Source organism: Ovis aries, chromosome 4, assembly GCF_016772045.2.
Source record: "Ovis aries strain OAR_USU_Benz2616 breed Rambouillet chromosome 4, ARS-UI_Ramb_v3.0, whole genome shotgun sequence".
NCBI lineage: Eukaryota > Metazoa > Chordata > Mammalia > Artiodactyla > Bovidae > Ovis > Ovis aries.
This window is the reverse complement of record NC_056057.1, coordinates 6,213,831-6,230,153: the sequence shown is the minus strand read 5'-3', so window position 1 is coordinate 6,230,153 and position 16,323 is coordinate 6,213,831. Positions and strand designations below refer to the sequence as shown.

The window sequence follows — 16,323 nt, the reverse complement described above, 5'->3', positions numbered from 1 at the left end:
TGCTGGATCATCGAAGAAGCAAGAGTTCCAGAAAAAAATCTATTTCTGCTTTATTGACTATGCCAAAGCCTTTGACTGTGTGGATCACAATCAACTGTGGAAAATTCTGCAAGAGATGGGAATACCAGACCACCTGACCTGCCTCTTGAGAAACCTATATGCAGGTCAGGAAGCAACAGTTAGAACTGGACATGGAACAACAGACTGGTTACAAATAGGAAAAGGAGCACATCAAGGCTGTATATTGTCACCCTGCTTATTTAACTTCTATGCAGAGTACATCATGAGAAACACTGGACTGGAAGAAACACAAGCTGGAATCAAGATTGCCAGGAGAAATATCAATAACCTCAGATATGCAGATGACACCACCTTTATGGCAGAAAGTGAAGAGGAACTAAAAAGCCTCCTGATGAAAGTAAAAGAGGAGAGTTAAAAAGTTGGCTTAAAGCTCAACATTCAGAAAATGAAAATCATGGCATCTGGTCCCATCACTTCATGGGAAATAGATGGGGAAACAGTGGAAACAGTGTCACACTTTATTTTGGGGGGGCTCCAAAATCACTGCAGATGGTGACTGCAGCCATGAAATTAAAAGACACTTACTCCTTGGAAGAAAAGTTATGACCAACCTAGACAGTATATTCAAAAGCAGAGACATTACTTTGCCGACTAAGGTCCATCTAGTCAAGGCTATGGTTTTTCCTGTGGTCATGTATGGATGTGAGAGTTGGACTGTGAAGAAGGCTGAGCACCAAAGAATTGATGCTTTTGGACTGTGGTGTTGGAGAAGACTCTTGAGAGTCCCTTGGACTGCAAGGAGATCCAACCAGTCCATTCTGAAGGAGATCAGCCCTGGGATTTCTTTGGAGGGAATGATGCTGAAGCTGAAATTCCAGTACTTTGGCCATCTCATGAGAAGAGTTGACTCACTGGAAAAGACTCTGAAGAGTTGACTCACTGGAAAAGACTTTGATGCTTGGGAGGAATTGGGCGCAGGAGGAGAAGGGGACGACAGAGGATGAGATGGCTGGATGGCATCACTGACTCGATGGACGTGAGTCTGAGTGAACTCCGGGAGTTGGTGATGGACAGGGAGGTCTGGCGTGCTGCAAATCATGGGGTCACAAAGAGTTGGACACTTGAGCGACTGAGCTGAACTGAACTGAGTGTATATATTTTAATCCCAAGCTCCCATTTGTTAACCATAAGTCTGTGTTCTGTGTCTGCAGCTGTTTCTGTTTTGTATAAGTTGGCCTGTGTCGTCTTTCTGAAGTCCACATGGAAATGCTGTCATATGACCCTTGTCTTTCTCTTTCTGACTTTCTTCACTTAGTGTGATCACTTTTAGGTCCATTTATATTGTTGCAGATGTCATTCTGTCATTCTTCTATAGAGCTGAGTAATATTTTTGCTTCTTTTTTTTAAAATCTTGGCTTTTCTACAAATTCCTCCTGTGTCAGGCATGGAGTCAGCAGGAATGAGATTCTCTATTGTTAGGAAATTTGGCTGCTTTCTGCATTTTAGGAAGGACGTATATGATTCCAGAAGGTATCTTGGGTCAGATATAATAAGAGTTATATATTAGGTCTATGTCCCTGGCTCCTGACACAGAGCTCCTAAATCCTCTGGATTCTGTGGGTAACAGGAATCTCTTTTGTTCTAGGGAGGCTACTCTTGGCAGGTCCACAGACAGGGTAAAGACAGTTGGTCACCACAGTGAGAAGGTGAGAACATTCAGCACCATCTCATCCCCACCTCCAGTGGGGAAGGGGGACCAGAGACTTGGGTTAATCACAGTGGCCAGTGATTTAATCAACCAGTGATGTACTGGAATCTCCATGAAAACTCCTAATCAATAGGGTTTGGAGCACTTTCACACTGGTGATGGCATCACTGACTCCATGGACATGAGTTTCAGCAAGCGCTGGGAGCTGGAGATGGACAGGGAAGCCTGGCGTGCTGCAGTTCATGGGGTCTCAAGGAGTTGGACATGACTGAGCAGCTGAACTGACTGACTAACTAAGCACATCAGGCTGCTTGGAGAGCCATGCCCTCGAGGGAGTGGGGGTGGGGGATGGAAGCCCCCCACTCCCTCCCGCTGCCCCATCCTATGTCTCTCTTCTATCTGGTTGTTCCTGAGTTGTATCCTTCATGTTAAACTTGAGGATGCAAATAAAGTAACTTCCTGAGTTCTGTAAACTGTTCCAGCCAACAGTGGATCTTGACATGGGAGCGATGGGAACCCCTAATATACAGCAGGTCAGGTAGGAGGCCAGGAGGCCCGGGCTGGTAGTGAGGTGAGGGTATTTGAGGGACTGAGCTCTTCACAGGTGGGGTTGGATGCTGACTCCAGGCAGTGCTGTCAGACGGGTGGGAAACTGCTGTTGGAAACCAGTCCATGTTTTTGGTGCCAGGAGGGAAAACCCTTTCATTTGTGGTCAGAAGTGTCAAAAGAAAAAACAGGTTTCTTGGCATCAAGATGTTAGGTGTGTCTAGATGGATCTGGGATTTTCCCTGTGCTCACTGGAGCTGCCTGTTATCGGGAGATGCTCGCTGGTCCCAGGGCCAGCGGGGGTCTGTGCACTGCATCCGGACACTGGGCTGGTTATGAAGATGCTGCACAGATAGGTTAAGCTGCACGGTGCAGACCTTCAGAAACTTCCCCACATTGGGCTGTTTGGGGATTGTCTGGTTAGGGTCAGGGTCCAAGACTCTACCCTGGGAGGCGAAGATGGGCTTTTCCCAGAAGGGAGTGAAAGCTCCTCACTGCCAGTTATCCTGAGAAATGGCTTTTCTGGGCAAGAGACAGCACACTTGGAACTGAATGACTAAGAAAGTGTGAATTCCAGACTGCCATGTTCCAGACCTCATGCAGAAAAGTCACTAGACCTCTTCCTCATCTGGAAAATGGGAATAATAGTTGATAACTTTAAAATAAGTATTAAATAAATATTAAAATATTTACAACATAGAGAACATGCCATGAGGATGTGTGTTAAATAAACTGGGAGGAAGTATGCCCTTCTCTTCCGAGGCTGGGTAATTTGGGGTTTGATCACGGTGCTATGGAAATGCCTAGAGAGGTCCAGGGTAGGGGGAACTGCCACGAGTTAGCTAGAAATGAGCCAGAAGTGGGCAAGCTGCAGTCTCTCCTGGGTCTACATTCCAGCTGAGGTGTAAGATTCCCCGACACAAAGATCCAGCCCGGTCAGTGGGGAGTTCTTCATTCATCCACCAGCTTCCTGCTCCCTGTCTGCCCATGCCGCCTGGCAGCATCTCTGCCATCTTCTGCTGCCCTGTCTCCTGCCTCAAACACAAATCTGGGTTGTCTTTCCAAAGTGCATTTGTGGATCAGCTGGGTGGAGCCGCTCCCAAAGGTTGCGGGCTGCGGCTGCGTTGGTGACTCAGGCCCCACGTAGGGGGCCCTGCAACAATCTTAACTACAGAGCACACTCGGGGCAGACAGCCTCACTGTACGAGGCAGGCCCCTCGGCCTCCACACTGTGATCTGAGCTCAGATGACCACCCTCTGCGGCTCCTGACGTGGCGGCACCAGTGGGTGCTCTTGGCCCATCCCACATCCCCACGCTGTGTGGGAGGCCAGGTCTGTCCACTGATGGGCAGAGAACAAATGAGCTGACCAAATGAGAGGGGGGCCACATGGCATCTGATGTGCTAACAGATTTCAAAAACACAGGTAATTCAGCTACATGCACGTAGATCACAGGGATTTTTAAAATTCAGATAGCCCTGATAATAATTCAAGGTCCCATTCTGAGAGTGTTTTTGACAATTCTATAGTCTCCAAAGAATAAAAACTTGTCTTGGGGTTAAAATATATGTGTTTCGAAGAATAAAGAGTTTTAAAGAAAATCAGTGATTTGGACAAAACCTGCATCTTCCTGATATTTCTGTGTAAAGAGAACCTTCAGGTGTTTATTAGTCGTGATGCTCCAGGGCAGGAGCCTAACCCGATAAGGAGAGCAAGGCCCTGGAAGCCTTTCTCACCACGCCCGCAGAACGTGGTCTCTGGCTGTGCCTTGATTCTAAATTTACTGATGTTTCTTTAGAAGCTGAAGTCATTTCCAACGCATATGTTGCTATGACATCTAGAACAGTGGCTGATGCACTAAGCCGCTTTAGCCGTGTCTGACTCTTTCAGACCCTATGGACTGTAGCCCGCCAGACTCCTCTGTCCAGGGGATTCTCCAGGCAAGAATGCTGGAGTGGGTTGCCATGCCCTTCTCCGGGGATCTTTCTGACCCAGGGATTGAACCTGCGTCTCTTGCCTCTCCCGCATTGGCAGGCAGGTTCTCTACCACCAGCACCACCAGGGAAGCCCACCAGACATGTACTAGGCACTGCCTGAATGCTTCCCGACTAAATGAATGTCATTTAAACACATCCAGGAACGTCATATCTTTAGCTGTTTTGAAAGGATAAGTCCACATGATAACAGTCGATTTTCTACGGAATAGAACAAGATGCTCATCAGACACAATACGCATAACACTTCACATTGTTTATTAAGCATTAAGCCACGTGACAGAACAATTTAAATACCACAGGTATAAATCCCATAATCATAGATCACCCTGGACGATATTTCAGTAAGGCTTTAGCCCACTGACAACTTCAAAGGCATAGAGACATATGATTTTTAATCAACAGAAGTCAGAGTCAAATAATGAATAAAAGCTATATTCACTGAGGTTAACTCGTAGCACATAATATTTCTTCATTGATGAGTGGCTGAAAAGGTGCAATCATGGGATTCTTTCTGGATAACTCTGGGAAAAGATTGAAGGCAGGAGGAAAAGGGGATAACAGAGGATGAGATGGTTGGATGGCATCACTGGCTTGATGGACATGAGTTTGAGTAAACTCTGGGAGTTGGTGATGGATGATAAAGCCTGGCGTGCTGCAGTCCATGGGGTCACAAAGAGTCAGATACGACGGAGCCACTGAACTGAACTGGAGAAGAAGCATGTGCCACATACAGGCTGGGTTCCAAGGAGCTGGGCTGATACAGTTTCCTCTCATCCCAGTCTTCAGATAATTTCAATTTTTGATCTCTACAAGGGAAAAAAAGAACAGGAGCATATGGCTATGTTTTAAAAATGTGAAAGAATTTTGTATACTCCTCCCTGGAACACAGAGAAGGAATATACTTTCTCCATCTGTGAAATAGAAAAGAGTTTGAACTGGAAGAAATTAGCTTTTATTGCCAATCTGGCTTCTCCAGGATTGTTGTTGTTTTGTTGCAAAGTTATGTCTGACTCTTTTGCAACCCCATGGACCATAGCCCACCAGGTTTCTCTGTTCGTTGGATTTCCTGGGCAAGAATACTGGAGTGGGTTGCCATTTCCTTCTCCAAGGGATCTTCCTGACCCAGGGATCGAACCCGTGTCTCCTGCACTAACCAGCGGATTTTTACCACTGAGTCACCTGGGAAGCCCCTTCTCTATGATACATTTTATTAATGTCAACTAGAGTCTTGGCCCCATTTCCTACCTTATGTAAAATAGGGTAGTTCCTTCTTTCCTTCAGAACTGTGACCATTACATTTGATATAAACTTACATAAGCACAAGGGGCTTCAGCCTTGACTCAGTGGTAAAGAATCTGCCTGCCAACGCAGGAGACAGGGGATTGACCCTTGGGTTGGGAAGACCCCCTGGAGGAGGGCATGGCAACCCACTCCAGTATTCTTGCCTGGAGAATCCCATGGACAGAGGCACATGATGCACTGAAGCCCATGGGGATCACAGAAAGTCAGACACGGCTGAGCACGTTAACATAAGCACAAGTAAAACCAAGATATTAAGATTTTCATCACTCTAATTAATCTGACTAATATGCATTGGGATTTACTATTGTATCCTCCATTTAAAATTTTTTTCCTTTCTGTTACCTTTGGAATTGATGGCAAGTATAGTGAAGGACAGGGAAGCTGCAGTCCAGGGGGTCACAGAGCCAGACGTGATTTAGTGGCTAAACAACAAATAACAACTCCACATGGGCCTCCCAGGCGGCGCTAGTGGTAAAGATTCCGCCTGCCTGTGCAAGAGACGGGAGACCTGGGTTCAGTCCCCGGCGGGAAGATCCCCTGGAGGAGGGCGTGGCAACCCACTCCAGTATTCTTGCCTGGAGAATCCCCGTGGACAGAGGAGCCTGGGGGGCTACAGTCCACGGGGTCGCAGAGAGTTGGACACGCCTGAAGCACACACGCATATTAACTCCAGAGTAACTGTTACTTCCATCAGAGACCTGCCTCTGCTTCAGATGAGTTTTCTGAGCTAAAGTCTCCTGTGTTGTTCCAGGCATAGGGGAATAAGATACACAAACATAGAGTCGCAGTAATGTTCTCTAGAGGGTTTGCCCGTGTGGTTTTGTTTTGAATTTATATTATTCCCCCCACATATACACCCCCACCACACACAGAGATGCTTATTGTGGAGCAGTGGAATAATCTGGAGCTATAGGCCTCTTCCCAACACCTTCCCGAGATGCTCAAGCTCTAACTGGGGTGTTGCTCCCTGAAGGGTGATCCCTCAGCTTATGAGCAGCAGCCCTTTAGGAAAGGGGTTTGCCGAGCCAGGAAAAGGACCTGATATTTCAGGACACACCCTGACAGAGGGGTCTCTGACCTCTTGGGCCAGAAGCCTGGGATGGACTCTCACATAAATAAAATGCAATATGTAACTTCTGATTTTTTGAGCACTACACAGTAGTCCCCAACTTTTTCAGCACTGGGAACTGGTTTTGCCAAGGAAAATTTTTCCACCAACCATTTGTGGGGGATGGTTTAAGGATGATTCAAATGTGTTTCATTTATTGTGGACCTTATTTGTATAATTATTATATTAGCTCCACTTCAGATCATCAGGCATTAGATCCTAGAGGTTGAGGACCACTGCACTATAGTATTAATATCTCAGGTACTCATAGTTAAAATTAAGAGCCCAGAAGATCAAGTTGTATGCGCTCAGCAAACTAATTCCATCACACATTTAGGTTTTGCATCCCCGGTGGATGATGACAGATGGGCATAAAGCAGAAAAAGAAAGAAAGAAAAGTTGGAGTGAGGATGCAATGGCTGGAGCACAAACAACCATTTTGGGCCATAAGACAGATGTTCTATGTTGATGCTAAAAATAGCAGGGAAGCAAGAAGGAAGGATCCTGGGATTCTGATGATTCTTGAAACCCCACTCTTGCCCCTTGATTGCCTTTCTTTAAACTCTTTTTCAGTTCAGTTCAGTTGCTCAGTTGTGTCCAACTGTTTGCAACCCCATGAAGTGCTCTTTTCAGAGAGATATAAATCTCTTACTTGTTTAATATAAAAAAGAAAGAACAGCAGAAGCTCTTACCACCTACCTCCCCCAAGTGGGGCAAAAGGAAAAAGAAAGAAATCAAGGTGGTGTAAAAACTCCGATGGAATGACATTCAGAAAATAACCTAATGTCAAGGCTCTAAAGATCCTTGTAGTTCAACAGACATTGTTCCAACTTGTTGTCAATGCTGTGTTTGTGCAGATGTTTTCTTACAAGTCACCTGCCCACTGTCTTTAGGGTTTCTATAACTGATGCACAATAGTTTAACCTTTTCTTTCTCTAAATCAACGTGAACTTGGCCCTTCCTGACAGCAAACCAGCAGTCATGTCAGACTCCTTTTTGAGTGTTTCCACCCATTTTCATTTATCTACCATTTGCCAGTTTATAAGTTGCTATGATTGTAAGTTGGGGGGAACACTAAAGAAAGCTGAGGGGATATTACAGAGATGTATGACTGATAGTCTCAAATAAAAGAGTACAGAGTAGAAATCTATAGAAGTTTCTAAAGACTCCCTATGTGGTATGTTCCCTCCACTTCTCCAGACCAGACAGGGCTGGTTCTCTCTCCCTCTCTTTGGGGTGGAGAGAATTCGGCCCCACAGGGTGACTTACCTGCCTTTTCCTCCCCCTGTGCTCTTAACACTGCGGCTGCCATCTCCCGGATGTGCTCCCAGGCCAGCTGCACGTGGGCCAGCTCCACTGTGCGTGAGCAGATGGCAAAGCGCAGCACGAACCGGTCTCTCAGGGAACAAGGGACCAAGTGGATTTTTTTGGCACTGTTTATGCTTTCCAGAAGAGCTTCATTCAGTTTGTTGGAACCCTGCAGATTGAGAAAGGCGGTACTCAAATCTTTGGACGCTCAAACATGCCACACGAAGACTGGTAGGTGTTGGGTGATACAGTCCCAGGTCAGCAGGAAAACCACCTCACCACAGGCCTTCCGTTTGCAGTCATAAAAAGCTCAGCTACGTAACCGTGACGTGGGCCCAAGAGAGGGCTGCCTTCCCTGCACAATTCCTGCTGTTCCGGTGCTGCCAAAAGGCAAGCCTTCTGTGACCCAGGTTTACAGAGAAAAAACGAAGCTTCCTAGACATGTCACCTGTAAGTTGATAAGTTTATCAATAACCTCAGATACGCAGATGGCACCACTCTTATGGCAGAAAGTTGATGAAAGTGAAAGAGGAGAGTGAAATAGTTGGCTTAAGGCTCAACATTCAGAAAACTAAGATCATGGCATCCGGTCTCATCACTTCATGGCAAATAGATGGGGAAACAGTGGAAACAGTGTCAGACTTTATTTTTCTGGGCTCCAAAAGCACTGCAGATGGTGACTGCAGCCATGAAATTAAAAGATGCTTACTCCTTAGAAGGAAAGTTATGACCAACCTAGATAGCATATTAAAAAGCAGAGACATTACTTTGTCAGCAAAGGTCCATCTAGTCAAGGCTATGGTTTTTCCAGTGGTCATGTATGGATGTGAGAGTTGGACTGTGAAGAAAGATGAGTGTCAAATAATTGATGCTTTTGAACTGTGGTGTTGGAGAAGACTCTTGAGAGTCCCTTGGACTTCAAGGAGATCCAACCAGTCCATCCTAAAGGAGATCAGTCCTAGGTGTTCATTGGAAGGACTGATGCTGAAGCTGAAACTCCAATACTTTGGCCACCTGCAAAGAGCTGACTCATTTGAGAAGACCCTGATGCTGAGAAAGATTGAGGGCAGGAGGAGAAGGGGACGACAGAGGATGAGATGGTTGGATGGTGTCACCGACTCAATGCACATGGGTTTGGGTGGACTCCGGGAGTTGGTGATGGACAGGGAGGCCTGGAGTGCTGCGGTTCATGGGATCGCAAGGAGTCGGACATGACTAAGAGACTGAACTGAACTGAACTGATGAGCTGAAACAGCAGAACTGTATAATGGCACCAGGGAATGGAAACATACAGAAGAAATCTCACAGTAAAGTAAGTCTCCTGCACACGAAGCTTGAAGCTGTGAAATTTCCAAGATGAGAGAGTGCGTTCTCATGTCCACCCACGTTAGCGTGTCTGGTGCGCCGCGTCACACGCCCGCGTGCTCTGCAGGCTGTGCTCTCGGGTCCTTTGCTGCACAGTCGTGGTTACAGCGCAGTAGGTGAGTGAAGTGAAGGTCGCTCACTCGTGTCCGACTCTTTGCGACCCCATGGACTATACAGCTCATGGAACTCTCCAGGCCAGAATACTGGAGTGGGTAGCCTTTCCCTTCTCCAGGGGATCAGAGTGCAGTAGGGAGGTATCTTTGTTTCACGCCCAGGAAGTCTGGAAGCAAGCATAAAAGCAGCGGTGCTATACCTGGTCCTACGGTGCTATTCAAGGTACTGTACTATGAGATTAAAAAGGTTTTCTCTATTTTTTGTTTATTTTTAATGTAATATTTGTGTGAAAAGTTACAAACCTATTATAGTACAGTACTCTATAGCCGATCGTGTTAGTTGGGTGCCTAGGCCAATTTCACTAAACCTACATACAGACTAAACTCAGTGAATGCATCCTCGGAATGGAACTCCTTCCTATGTAGGCAATTGCTGTGTAGAAAATGAAGCGTGATAGTCAGCTTCTGGCTAGAGTCTTGGAAAACTGTCCTCGAACTATGGACCAAAGGACCATCAGTAGCCCCCTTCTGGAGGGGAGCAGCTCACCAGCCTTGGACAGGGGGCTGGGGGCCCGCACCCCATACCGAGAGGGTCACATGGGGGAAATGCGTTACAGACTGGGGGCTGTGCCCCTCCCGTCTGGTCGGTCCGGTTCCCCTTCTCATCCCCGCCCACCTCTCAGCCTTCGTTCTGTCCCCAGGCAGTGACTCCAGCCCCACACGCCTTCTGGTTGACGTAGAGGGCCTGCACGTGGGGCCAGCGTCCTGGGTCACGTGACCGTGGTAGACTGTACTCTTCTTGCTCCATCTTGAGAGCAGGGAGGACAGTGGGAAGAGAAAAGTCCTGGTCAGCCGGAGGCGGGACCCGGGCCTCATGTCTCTGCAGTCTGCAGGTCACCGACTGGCGTGAGGCTATGTGCTGTGGCCCGTGGACAGCGTGTGGGCCCAAGGCCACCTAGGAACTGCTGCTGCGCACCAGATCCAGCCAGGGCCGGTTCTGCTCCAGGATGAGGGTGAGAAGGAGGAAATGATGGTTTGAAAGGATGGAACTTTACCAGGAAGACGTAATGGAAGAGCAAATGCCTGAAAGTGCCAAACGCAGGAAATAAAAGCAAGCAACTCAGGAAAACTTTGCTCACTATTTTCAAATGGATCGGACAAGGTTTGTTTTCTACTAAACAGAGGCAAAGACAGAAAACAGTCTGAGGTGTAAGAACAGTAGCAGCAGCAGAGACTTGACATCCAGAGCCGATGGCAACACGGCAAAGAAAAGCATAGCAAGATAGCAGATGCGAGGCAGAAAACGAGCAACATGCCTGCACAGCACGCTTCCTCAAGGAGAAACTGATTCACGCAATAGAAATAACAAGTTTCACAGAAGCAACGTTTCGCTTTCTGAGAAGCCCCTAGGCTTCTAGGGCGGGAAGGGACATGCAGGCAGGTTTGCCCAAGTAAATGGGGAGGAGAAAATAAAAGTCTTGACTTTGACAACACAATGCTCATCGAAAGAAGCCAGTCATAGAAGCCAGCACAGTGATGATCCCATTAACACAAATGTCTGGAGCAGACAGATCCACAGAGAGAGAAAGTAGATCCCTGGCCCTAGGGATGGGGCTGGGGCTTCTCTGGGGGAGAATGAAGATGTTCTCAAGCTAGACTCTGGGGATGGCCGTGCAACCACAGGGAAGGCTAGGCATCACTGAAATGGATACTTTATATGGACAGAGAGTATAGTATGTGGATGATATCTCAACAAAACTGCTAAAAACTAAGAAAATTAAAATCCTTCAAGAACACTGGCAGTAAAAACAAAAACAACTGCACGATGGCAAACACATCAGGCATATTGGCTGCCAACACCAGCGCAGACTGAATCGCCCCTCTGGTCACCCTGTGGGGCCCTGCTCCTAGCACCAGAGGAGATGTCTGCCCTTCTGTGCTCAGGTGTCTGTGATGCTCTGCCCTCCTGTGCTCAGGTGTGTGTGAGATGCTCTTCCTCCTGTGCTCAGGTGTGTGTGAGATGCTCTGCCCTCCTGTGCTCAGGTGTGTGTGAGATGCTCTTCCTCCTGTGCTCAGGTGTCTGTGATGCTCTGCCCTCCTGTGCTCAGGTGTGTGTGAGATGCTCTCCCTCCTGTGCTCAGGTGTGTGTGAGATGCTCTCCCTCCTGGGCTCAGGTGTGTGTGTGATGCTCTGCCCTCCTGTGCTCAGGTATCTATGTTATGGTCTCCCTCTGTGCTCACGTGTCTCTGTGAGATGCTCTTCCTCCTGTGCTCAGGTGTGTGTGAGATGCTCTGCCTTCCTGAGCTCAGGTGTGTGAGATGCCCTCCCTCCTGTGCTCAGGTGTCTGTGATGTGCTCCCTCCTGTGCTCAGGTGTGTGTGTGATGCTCTGCCCTCCTGTGCTCAGGTATCTATGTTATGGTCTCCCTCTGTGCTCACGTGTCTCTGTGAGATGCTCTTCCTCCTGTGCTCAGGTGTGTGTGAGATGCTCTGCCCTCCTGTGCTCAGGTGTGTGTGTGATGCTCTGCCTTCCTGAGCTCAGGTGTGTGAGATGCCCTCCCTCCTGTGCTCAGGTGTCTGTGATGCGCTCCCTCCTATGCTCAGGTGTGTGTGAGATGCTCTCCCTCCTGGGCTCAGGTGTGTGTGTGATGCTCTGCCCTCCTGTGCTCAGGTATCTATGTTATGGTCTCCCTCTGTGCTCACGTGTCTCTGTGAGATGCTCCGCCCTCCTGTGCTCAGGTGTCTGTGTGATGCTCTCCCTCCTGTGCTCAGGTGTGTGTGAGATGCTCCGCCCTCCTGTGCTCAGGTGTGTGTGTGATGCTCTGCCCTCCTGTGCTCAGGTATCTATGTTATGGTCTCCCTCTGTGCTCACGTGTCTCTGTGAGATGCTCTGCCCTCCTGTGCTCAGGTGTGTGTGTGATGCTCTCTCCTGTGCTCAGGTGTTACTGTGTGAGGCTCACATCTCCCTGCCAGCTCTCGTGTCAGGACTCTACTCTCTTGCCTCCCGGTTGTTCCATGAGTGGTTCTCAACAGCCCTCAAATCCTGAAGAATCGGTGTGGGGAGGGAAGGGGAAGACCATGGCCACGTCTGGATGGGCAGCACCTTGACAATGTGACTGAGTCCATGGTGCCTTCTGCTGCCTCCCTTTGTGGACTTGGACATGGAGACCTGACACAGAGTTGACTCTGCAAATGGAAAGCTCTCCAGAGAGTGGTCAGGGCGTTAGAGCTAAGCTAATGGCTTCTTCCACACGAGGCTAGTTGATAAGGGTCTGTGTGAGCAGTGTCCCTTGCGGCCTGTGGAAAACATGGTTGTGATTGTCACCAAAGGTGGCTGATTCCCTCAGACAGCAGAAAGACATAACCCCAGGGAACAGCGTCCCTCGAACCCCTATTGCACCAGCAGCTGGGGGGCATACAGGGTCAAGTCAGCGGGTCCCAAGTGAGCCAAGACTGGCTCCTCACAGGCTCCCAGGTGCTGGTCCAGGGACCATGCTTGGGCCGGTGAGCCCATGCATGGGTCAGCCCTTCAAGGATCTCCATGGCACAGCTGGGTTGATGGGGAAATGGCCAGCATCCTCACACCAGGCACACACGAGCAGGGAGTCTGAGTGCCCTGGAGAAGGGCGGGGGTTGCGGGAAGTCAGACTCGGGAGCTGGGACCAGCAGCCTGGAGAACTGGTGGGCAGCAACGCAAGGTCTCTGGGGAGCTCAGTCGATGTAATGAATGACTGCTTCCTCTCTTTCCAGTCAAGAAAACGCAGACAATGAAGTCAACTTAGACATACCTTTAGCCGGAAACAGACCAGTCCAAGAGTGACTTCTGCACAGATTTCAAAGCGGGCGTCCTGGCGCACCAATGCCTCAAATGCATGGGCTAGCTGGACGTGCTGGAAAGGGAAGGGACATCTGTCTGAGTCTTTTGTCACGACTTGTTTCAGAAGTTCACCACCTAGAGAACAGCATCAGACCACGCGTCTGGAACTCATGACTATGCTTTAGCCATTTTCTTCCAGCATTGATGTCACCCATGTCCTGGCTGTCCCCACAGAGGGTGAGAAACTTGCTACCAGGGGAAAGGGGCCACCATCTTCAGAAAAACACCTTTTGTCATCTTCTGTTCAGAGGACTGTGTTCATCACATCTTTTAGAATTTTAGGCCAAACGTTGCCAGGAGGGATTTAAACTTTTCAGAAGAGAGGTCGCGCTAGTGGTAAAGAACACGCCTGCCAATGCGGGAGACGGAAGAGGCCTGGGTTCGGTCCCTGGGATGGGAAGATCTCCGGAGGAGGGTGTGGCAACCACTCCAGTATCGTGCCTGGAGAATCCCACGGACAGAGGAGCCTGGCAGGCTGCAGTTTATAGGGCTGCAAAGAGTCAGTCACAGCTGAGCACAAGCACACACACACTTGAAGAGACAGTGGACAACATCAGCTGGGGAGCCGGGCACTTCCCCGTCCTATCCTGGTGCTGGCCCATGGTGCAGGGGCGTGCTCAGTCGCTTCCGTCGAGTCCAACTCTTTGTGACCCCATGGACTGCAGCCCGCCAGGCTCTTCTGTCCATAGGATTCTCCAGGCAAGGATACTGGAGTACTGGAGTGGATTGCCATTTCTTCCTCCAAGGGATCTTCCTGACTCATGGATCTAACCCGCATCTCTTGCATCTCCTGCATTGACAGGTGGATTCTTTATCATTAGCGCCACCTGGGAAGCCCAATAACACCACAACCGTGCCCATTCTGCAGACCAGGAGACTGAGGCTGGTTCTAACGCAGTTGCCCAGCACCAGAGCTCCCTCTCTGCAGCTGTTTGTTATTCCACAGCATCTGCTGCCACAGTGAGACCCTCGTCAGCCCCAGGCTGCCACCTATCCCCGAACCAGCCTGTACTAAACACGGAGGTGTTTACAGAGACCAAGAGCTGGTTCACACAGTACGTGATCTGAGAACCAGCTCACCCAGGTCTCAGCACCCATGGAGCTCATCCTGAACCCTGGAATCCAGTGTGGGGCTCACTGACAGGTGCCCAGGGAGCATCTGAGCAGAGATCGCATTGCTCAAAGTGTTGGGACAGAAACGTCATTTTTTTTTTTGGAATATAGCTGCTTCACAATGTTGGGTTAGTGTCCGCTGTAAAGCACAGTGAGTCAGCCATATGTGTACATACCTCCTCTCCCTCCGGAGCCCCACTCCCTTGCAGCCCACGCCTCCAGGCCATCGCAGAGCACTGAGCTGAGCTCCCTGGGCTGTGCAGCAGCTCCCCACTAGCTGTCTATTCCACACGTGGTAGTGTGTGTCTCTCCGTCCTAATCTCCCAATTCGTGCCCTCCTCCCCTCTCCCCGCTGTGTCCTCTGTCTGTGTCTCTCTTCCTGCCCTGCAAATAGGTTCCTCTGCGCCGTTTTTCTAGATTCCACATGTATGAGAAACACCACCGTTTCCATGAGGGGTCCCCAGGCGGTGATGAATCTGGCGCCACTAGAGGGCTCCAGAGACTGCTGGCAGGGGATCCCCTCAAGCTGGGTCCTGGAAGCTGGACACCTGCCCGGACGTATCTGGCTCCTAGGAGGGCAGGGTCGGTCCCCCTCAGGGAATCATGAAGCGCCTGCTTCCCGGAGCTTCCAGCAGGAATCACCCTCGTGAGATGAACTACTTGTGCTTCGCCTTCTTTCCCCAGAGCAGCTGAATCCTCATCCAGCTTCTGCGCACAGGCTCCCCACGGGAGAACTCACGGGCCCGCTTCCATGTCCTTTCCCGTCCTCTTCGCACAGAGACGCCCCAGACCCTTTACAGCCCCCCAGCAGCCTCCTGAGCTGCATGGGTGCCGGTGTGCGTGGCGCCGCGGGGCCCGAGCCGCTGCCCGCTCCGCGCGCTCTGCCACAGGGAGGGGCCTGCAGCCATCCGCCCTGCCCGCAGCCGCCCGGCGCCGCCCCCAAAGCGAGCCTCTGCAGGGCTGCCCCGCTCCCCTGCCGCCTGAGGGCCCCCGTCCTCAGGGTGGGGCCGCAGCTGAGGACGCCAGCAGGGAGGACCGGCTGGAACCTGGCAGGCCGTCCACAGCCAGCTAAGTGAGTGGGTCTCCGCGGGCCTGCTTCCTCAGTTGCTTAAAAAAGGAAAAGAGCAGGGTATACATACTGCTATTAGAGCAGGGGATGGCAGCCCCAGTACTCTTGCCTGGAGAATCCCGTGGATGGAGGAGCCTGGCGGGCTGCGGTCCGTGGGGTCGCACAGAGTCGGACACGACTGAGCCACGTTCACTTACGCACACTGCGCTGTGCTGTGCCGAGTCGCTCAGTTTCCCGTGCCCTGCTTGACAACGTCTTACTTCATTTCTCAGGTCTAAGACCTCCCTAACGTCAGCTGGATAAATAATGACAGCAGACTCACCTTGCGGATATAGGCCTGCAGTCCCTTGACTCCGTACATCCTAAAAACAAACCACATCTTCAAAGAGCGGAACCTCCGGCCCAGCGGCAGCTGCCAGTGCTGAAATCAGACACAAGACGGCAGCTCGGTGAGGACTGTGCCAAGGGCTGGCTTCCTTTTCGACTCATGGACTGGCTTGTTTCTCCTGAAGGCAGTTAGTTTTCTGGAGACCGACCCTCTGGCTGCCACAAGGGCGAAGCCGACAGCAGGGGAGTGCGCGGTGCAGCCAGAAGCTCTCTTTACAAAGCTCCGAGATGTCTGCGGAGTGCGCGCAGGGACCAGACCAGTGTCGGGCTCAGATGCCACTGTGAGCAGACGGGGGAGTGTGGCCCTGCCCCTCGAGCCTACAACCCAGGAGGGGCGGGAGGGGAAAGTTCACTGATTTCTCTGCCTACAGGAAACAGGAAGGGCGCTGCAGATCCCCACGCCCTCTGCTG

The 16,323-nt window shown here is 50.2% G+C and overlaps 1 protein-coding gene across 6 annotated transcripts in view; it reads right to left on the bottom strand.

Annotated features, from left to right (window-relative positions):
• Positions 1–4,504: 4,504 nt before the first annotated feature.
• DDC (dopa decarboxylase) overlaps positions 4,505–16,323 on the bottom strand; it is a 94,588-nt gene continuing 82,769 nt past the window's right edge. For 5 of the 6 annotated variants that reach the window (XM_004007693.6, XM_012176274.5, XM_042248334.2 and 2 more), the window contains 4 exons: positions 15,848–15,946; positions 13,255–13,356; positions 7,952–8,159; positions 4,505–5,078 (listed from right to left, as the gene is read on the bottom strand). In XM_004007693.6, the coding sequence (XP_004007742.3) occupies positions 5,065–5,078; positions 7,952–8,159; positions 13,255–13,356; positions 15,848–15,946 (423 nt within the window). In that variant the 3' untranslated portion in view covers positions 4,505–5,064. The other variant, XM_027968422.3, reaches the window with a different exon arrangement.